The sequence below is a fragment of the Dreissena polymorpha genome, chromosome 6 (genome assembly GCF_020536995.1).
Source record: "Dreissena polymorpha isolate Duluth1 chromosome 6, UMN_Dpol_1.0, whole genome shotgun sequence".
Lineage (NCBI taxonomy): Eukaryota > Metazoa > Mollusca > Bivalvia > Myida > Dreissenidae > Dreissena > Dreissena polymorpha.
In genome coordinates, this window is record NC_068360.1 from 93472719 (window position 1) to 93481142 (window position 8424).

At 37.9% G+C, this 8424-nt stretch overlaps 1 protein-coding gene across 1 annotated transcript; it reads left to right on the forward strand.

Moving 5' to 3' along the window:
• The first annotated feature begins 1021 nt into the window (after nt 1-1021).
• Nucleotides 1022-8173, forward strand: LOC127835155 (uncharacterized). The gene is made up of 5 exons (XM_052361466.1): nt 1022-1534; nt 4967-5033; nt 5897-6016; nt 6467-6597; nt 6949-8173. Exons 1-5 carry the CDS (start codon nt 1406-1408, stop codon nt 7429-7431), a joined length of 930 nt encoding a protein of 309 aa, XP_052217426.1. The 5' UTR covers nt 1022-1405; the 3' UTR covers nt 7432-8173.
• The last annotated feature ends 251 nt before the right edge of the window (nt 8174-8424 follow it).

Sequence of the window (8424 nt, forward strand, 5' to 3'; positions counted from 1 at the left end):
AGTATAATATTACTAACGTATACTTACTGTTTAAAGACAATATACAATTGTATAATCTGCATACCTTTGTTGGGCAAGCAACTTGGTCGCATTTGACCGTGTTGTAAATGCGTATAAGATGCGCAGTTATTATAAATGATTATATTACCACTTAATTGCGAAGGAACTTTCATATAATCGTACAGATGTTAAGATAGATTCCAAACGAAATTATTGACATTATAAATAACATAAAAAGAAGGAGTTAAAAGTCACTCCCCCGAATTCGCCTTTGCACTGACTGATTATGTTTTAACGTCAACGCGGCTTGAGAAAAAAAACATAATAATGTTGAGTTCAATACTCTTTCTATACGTAAAATATACTTTCTGAACTGACTCAAACATGGGTAGACCACAAGCGTTTACAACTACAAAAGATGGAATTATAAAAATTGCTCACCGCTGCTGTAAACATATTATTTATTTCATGCAATACTACCCCCGCAGAAATGTGTTGTCTCGGCAGATAACCACAAATCGTTCACAATCGTCTATAGTACGAAGCCATGCGACTATTTCTAAGCGTTAATCCAACAATAAGTTGCATCGCAATAAAATAATACTTATAAATCTTAGTCTTCCGAAAAATGCTCGAGCAATAAAAAAAACGTTATTAAAATATAAGTTTTCCTTTATAAAATTATTTTAGTTATTGCATTATCAATACAACGATCCCAGTAAAAAAAATCGTGAGTAATGTGAAATTGATGTTTGCTTTATGTTTCTTGTTCGTTTTCTGTTTCTTTTGAATCACTATGGCGTTTCCGTAAGGTTTCGTGATCCACACCCTTAATCCCTGTCAATTCATCGCTTATAAATCCTTTGCAAACAAGATCATTGAATTATCAAACAATCATATAATGGAGCATTACCCCTTTAAACCGCCAGCCTATCAACGGCTTCGTTTAAACAAGCGGGCGGAGTCACCGTATGGATACGACACTAGAAGTAGCTAAAGTAGGCGATGACTTAATACGAGCTGTTTATAGAGCGTGTGATATATAAACTGATTAGCGCTGTAAAACCAACACTCACGTTGTGGTTAAATGTAGAAATGTATGAATGGAATGTTAGCAGAAATATTTACCGTGTTTGTCAGTGGATATATTTGCAGTGAACATCGATGTCACTTCATTGTGTAATTTGCCAGCTCGGTGAACGGACGTTACAAAATTGAAACAGTGTTTATAGTTTAACTCTATCATTAAAGATACAATAAAAGCTGCGTGGACTTTACGCGATTATATTGTGATATGCTGTGACATTAGCGATATTTAACTCAATCCGGACTATAGAGTAAAGTTGTTGTTGGTGTCTTGGACTAACTTGTGTATCGATTGTCCGAAAATCAAAGGGTCGCGAAGATGTTGCTAAGTTCTGTGAATTTCGTCGTGAAGGGAGGAAAGTCCAAGGATAAAAAGACTCGAGAAATCAGCGAGGAAGAAAAGGAAGAAAAAGAGGTTACATGCGAGGCGTGTGCGAGAAACAAATTGGTAAGCGTCTTGGATTATTCAGTTGTTGTTAGACTATATAGTGGCAAAAGTTGATTACAATTTAGCATATGAAGTTAGACGCTTATCAAATGATGTGTTTGTAATAATTATGGAAGTTTTAACTTATATAATATAAATCGTACACTTATAGCAACGTTCTGCAATATGTAGAATGATAGAAAAATATATTAGTCGGTATTAATTATAAGACATCAAGATCTAAAATCTATGAAGTAATGCAATATTTACCGTACTTAACTGAATTGTCATCCCTAATCATGTCATCACAACGGTCACGGAACTAAGGTTTCCCAAAAGATGACGTCACATAGATGATAGCGCAGCTGCTCGAAATAGCATTTCATCATACGTCCGAAATACCCGGCAAAGTACATTTTTTACGCGCTCCGAAACGATAGCGCAAATCCGAAATAGCTTCGTTTACAATTGAAGTCGAAATTCTTTCCCATGACCATGCGGGGGTGTTTTCATCAATATTGCGCGCACAGTTCCGGCGCACATTCATGAAGTATCCACATAATGGGAGCGAGAAGCGACTGTGAGCCGCACTGGCAAATACGCCGATATCTCATTCTGGCTTTAACGCGTATCGCGGCTGCAACAGCATACCACTGTAACACGTGCATGCAAACTGAGTACATTTGTTGTCGAGGGATGGGATTCTATTCAGAAGATATGTTGTTAAAAGGTTTCATAGAGTATACAATGTCCATTGTATTGTGACTGTAGACGATATTTTATGACAAGGATTCATAGGGTATAGAATGTCCATTTTATTGTGAGTGGGGGAGACATTTTTGTTAAAAGGTTTCATAGAGTATAGAATGTCCATTTGCTTGTGAGTGTGAAAAACATCTGTTGCATAGTAGAAACAAACACACGCAAACTGACTCTCTAGTGTTCAGTATTCCCTAAAACCGACTGACGTTTGAGAAGTCACATGATTGGCTATCAACGCCTACTAAAATTGTCATCATTTCTAAACACAATAGACATAGGTTTTATAATATTCTTAGAAATGGCGACGTGTCTTTTGTCTACGGCCAATCAGTTATGTTTTCTACTGACATTTAGTACTTTAAACTGTTTCACCCTATGTTGTTTACATTTGCGTACTCTTTGCTAAGTACCGGATAAATACACTTACCATATCAAGATGATATCTAACTCGATTTGATTGAAATCCCCAGTGAAAATCCTGTAGTACCGTACTTGTGAACTTCATCAATCTTGAAACACGAAATAAATCACGTATATTAAGAACTATTGCCATGTCAAAACGCATGTTCATTGCAGCAACAACAAACACATAAATAATTAAAACTAGTTCGGCCCGGTGGGATAAACGCACTTAACCCTTAGCATGCTGGGAAATTTGTCGTCTGCTAAAATGTCGTCTGCTGAATTTCTAAAATTAGCATTTTCTTCGATTTTTTTTCAAAAAATACTATCAGAATAGCAAACAGTTTGGATCCTGATGAGACGCCACGTTCTGTGGCGTCTCATCTCGATCCAAGCTGTTTGCAAAGGCCTTCAAAATTCGGTTCCCGCACTGAAAGGGTTAAACTTAGTACGAACGCACAGATAGATATAAAGTTGTCTTGTTGAACAGTTTTACGTGCACTGTTAACCCATCATCATTAACCCCTTTATGCCGAGTGGACTCTCCCATCCTTCTCAATTGGATCGATTTATTTCCAAAATTAGGGATGTCTAGTATATTTATTTGTATATTTAGAATATTTCTTACAGAAATTCCTTTCAGCAAACAGCGCAGACCTTGATGAGACGCCGCATTATGCGGCGTCTTATCTGGGTATGCGCTGTTTGCCAATGCCTTTTTTCTTGACGCTAGGCATAAGGGGGTTAAATACAACTTTGATGCTCTTTTGAGAAAATTTGCTTTCAAATGTTTAACAAACTTCAGCAGACATTTGAGTAGCGAGTGAAATTGGCGAGATATTAGGGACGACGGTTATTGCAGAGTCAAAGCGCTGCATGCAGGATCTTAAAATTCTACACGACAAACAAGCTTCCGAGCTTCCCTTGTTGCTGATGAACTAAACATGACTTGCCGTTGCTATCGAGCGCAAACGCACGTTTTAATAATTTTCACCTTGATGCATTTGCGCGGCTTGTCAGTAAATGCGTGTCATTGTTTTCGAAATCTCAATTACAAACCCCCTGTGGACCGAGTGTTGAATTACCTTTTCCGCGTACGTTCTGAACTCTGCTAATGAATTGTCTACAGACCAACGGAAAATGAAATTCAAAGCCTTGAAATCTGGTCGAGAATACAGACGTACCCCCCAAAACATTATCCGAATACCAACATAATGTAAAGCTAACACCGTAAACAATAGCGGGTTTCGAATTTCTGTCGTACGGGTTTGATAACACTATTGTCTTCTAAAATTTCGTTCGGACTTAATACGACAAACTCTGAAAGAGAGCGTTCAATGCCCGTGTCTTTTGGAAACAATAGGATTTCTTCAGACCCCCCTGGCGTGGCATGTCTTCGCTCCCCAAATGGGTTCGACACCTGTGGCCGAAACTATTCGCACTTGCGTCCGAGCCAGCTCTACGGAAGCTAAATTCGTGTGATAAAAGATTCGACGTATGCGTATGTCATACGCCGATATCTAGATAATATGTATTTGACATAATTGAACCCACCCAGGGCCGTCCATCTTATCATTTTAAATCATTTTAAATCTTAATAGGTCTTACGATTCGGCGCTACATTTAACACGAAATTAACGAGGTGGTATTTTAACCCCCCACTCGCAACTGATTTATGCGTTTATGAATCCGGGATTTAATTTTTTTTTAAAGAGATTTCCTGCTGAGGTTCGATTGTGAACTCGGAAAAGGAGTGCATTAAAAGCTTAACAGTTGAGCTACATTTGCTGTTCCGAAAACGTTATCTTTTTTCGCGACGTTGGCATAAAATGACCGTTCATTTTCGGCATTGAAGGTTGACAAATAGTTGTGATATTGTAGCTATATACATCTGATGTTTTAATATTCAATGCTATAGCATTCCACACATTACTTAAGAGGTTCCATTTCAAATATTGTAGTGTCGACATATGATATTTGGACATAAATAATATGAAATAAAACCAGGTTTTACATCCTGCGTTTCGAATTTCGCCGCGATTGATAATCCGTATTGTGAAAAACATCTCAGTATGGTAATTGTTCGTATACGTACAAAATGTCTCGACTTTCAGATTAAAAAGAATGAACGTGGTCATAAGTATAAAGATGAATTGCCCCATCCTGAAGTACTTTTCGCGGAATATCTCCATGTAGATGAAGTATATGGTATCCAATTGGTATATTTTATTTTTATATGCAAGAAATATTATGTGATAAATAAGAAAAATTTCCCTTCTGTAATTTCAGGTGGACAATTCCGTGTTCCAGTTTCCAAACCCAAGCCCCACACCGTCCAGAACCTCACAGATTTCTGGTACGTTGCGATCCCTACTCGTGAGAAACACTTTAAACAGGGCTTAATGCATGTTCGTAGAGTTTCGTCCCAGATTAGACTCTGTAGTCCTCGCGGTCCAATATTGGACGAAACTTTCTGCTTTAACTCTTTCAGTGCCGGAACCGAATTTTTAAGTCCTTTGCAAACAGTTTGTATCCAGATGAGACGTCACAGAACATGGCGTCTCATCAGGATCCAAACTATTTGCTATTCTGATAGTATTCTTTGGAAAAAAAGAAGAAAATGCTAATTTGAGAAATTCAGCAGAAGACATTTTAGCAGATGACAAATTTCCCAGCATGCAAAGGGTTAAAGGAAGTCTCTTCCTAAGGATAATCTAGTCTGGGCGGAAAGTGTCGTCCTTGATTAGCATGTGAATTGCACTCCACAGGCTAATTTGAAACGACACTTAACTCTTTGCATGCTGGGAAATTTTTCGTCTGCTAAAATGTCGTCTGTTGAATTCCTAAAATTAGCATTTTCTTCCATTTTTTTCAAAGAATACTATCAGAATAGCAAACAGTTTGGATCGTGATGAGACGCCACGTTCTGTTGCGTCTCATCTGGATCCAAACTGTTTGCAAAGGCCTTTAAAATTCGGTTCCAGCGCTGAAAGGGTTAAAGAGCGTGCATTTAGCCTCGTTTTTCCAGAGCGAGGTTCAATTATGGAAATACGTAGTCAGAAATAGCGAAGAAGAGTTCATGCTACTTATTTCATACTGTGTTTGAAATGAATGTACTGTATATTTAAAAACAACGTCCAGTAGTTCTATATAACATACTTGTGAGTATTTAAATGATTACCACGAATGTTTATGTTAATATGCTCGTGTTGTTTTTAGATCCAGAAAGCACGGTGGGGGATCGCGTCACCATCACCACTGGTGACGACCTATGTCTGAGTGTGGACCAGTTTTACTACACAATCGGTCTCAAGTCCACGAATTCCTTAGACAGCACATGTAAGTATAACGAAAACATTTGTGTATATTATTAGAATATTTATGTTCTAGTATTTGTAATTTCATGTGTTCAACTTCGTGTGTTACTAGATTTGTATGTTACAATTTTGGAACAACGTAATAAGATAATAAAAGTAGAACACTATAGTTTAAAGAGTGTCATTGTCTTCATTAGATTGTAAAAACGTTGTATAAAAAATATTCTAGAATCATTTCATCGGTAATGTAATATTCATAGTAAAGACATACATTTAAGGAAGATTGGAACAAACTTGAACTTTTCTGTAACCTCCCTATGAAGCATGTAGTCACACAAGTACGGTGCAATCTACATGTACCCTCAACTATTGTTCGTATTTGTGTACTATTGCCCAAACTACAAATCTTTATGAAAGATGCAGACAATACAACTGTTACTGAAACGTTTTAAATATTGCGTCCGAATTATAGGTATCTTCCGAAAACGGGTACTGGAAACGCAAGGCGAAGAACACTGTCGGACGGATACTGTCGTGTTTGCCCTGGATTGTGACCGAGATTTCTACCTCACAACATCCCAGTCCATGAGTCTAGAATTAAATGTAAGTTAATATTGTATGCAATAGCACAAACATAAAACACTCCGTTTGAAATTCTAAATACAGGAGCTTTGTTAATATAAAATATTGTAAACAGGTTATATGAATGTTAAAATGAAATTTAAAACACAAAATTAAAAATAAAAATTAAATTAATTATACAAATGTTCGGATGTTAGTAATAATCGACATTTGTGTAATGTAAACAAGTTATACATAAATATGATACACACCAGTCGATAAATGTCCATTGGACAATCAAGCTTATTTTAAATACCATTGACACATAAAAATATGTAAACATATTCATTCAATTATATCTAATCGCGCGTACTCTGATCTTTTTTTTTGCAGCATTACCCGCACCTCTCCACCGACTCAGTACCGGAAGCGCTCGTGTTCCTCGTGTATCAGACAAGTCTGGGTCACGTGATGGTCAGGCCACGCCTTCACAAGAACGCCTACTTGCACCACCTTGACAGCGACCTCTCCATCCAACAGCTGAACCTGAACTGGCGGTGCCCCGAGGAATACTTCTTCCACTTCGAGGCGGTGCCCGAAAGCCGCAACCAGTCTGTGACGTCATCGACGACGTGTCCGCATCACGTGACTAACGAGTCACGTGACAAAGTCTGCGTCGACAGCAGTCGGACTTGCGTGGGGAAGGAGAGAAACAGGAGTAGGAACGTTCATGTGCAGAAATTCGTGCTTCCGCAAAATAAAGACACTGTGCTGCTCCCAACCAAAGCGGCGCGAAAACCGCAGCATTTCTGGAAAAACCTGTTCATTGGGTGTTTTAGCGCCAAAAGTCATCACTTGCAATGTACGTCAGCGTGAAGGGACGCTTGTGTTCTGTTTGAAACTTTGGTGGAAAACTGTCCGGTTTGAAATCGCGGGAAAAACTTTGTGATTAATCCAGAGAAAGTATTTATTTATTACGTGTACATTATATATTTTGTTTTATATAAGCAAATGAACGTTGGTGTACATATATTTTAATATTTATTTATTTATTGATGTTGTATACAGTGTACATAGATGCGTGTTTTGTTGAACGGTTTCCAATCGGAAATCGCGTTGAATCATAGAAGGAGATTATTTTATCATTAATCATTTATGTATGTTCCATTTCTGTTACACACACATATGTATTGATGTCGCCCTAAATGAGAAATCCGCGTACATGCTATCAATGCAAACATGTTTTCGAACAAAGCACGTGTTTCAAACCAATGGCATAAGATCCCTAAAGGTTCTATAAGAAGCTTACTTTTGCGTGGAAAATGCAATTTTCAATTGCCAAGTTGCTAGAAAAAGACGTATTAGTCTTGGCATTAGATCATAAAATTCAGCTAAGACCTATGCAATCATTACTAGTAATCACATCTCACGCCAGCTAAGACCTATGCAATCATTACTAGTAATCACATCTCACGCCAGCTAAGACCTATGCAATCATTACTAGTAATCACATCTCACGCCAGCTAAGACCTATGCAATCATTACTAGTAATCACATCTCACGCCAGCTAAGACCTATGCAATCATTACTAGTAATCACATCTCACGCCAGCTAAGACCTATGCAATCATTACTAGTAATCACATCACATCTCACGCCAGCTAAGACCTATGCAATCATTACTAGTAATCACATCTCACGCCAGCTAAGACCTATGCAATCATTACTAGTAATCACATCTCACGCCAGCTAAGACCTATGCAATCATTACTAGTAATCACATCTCACGCCAGCTAAGACCTATGCAATCATTACTAGTAATCACATCTCACGCCAGCTAAGACCTATGCAATCATTACTAGTAATCACA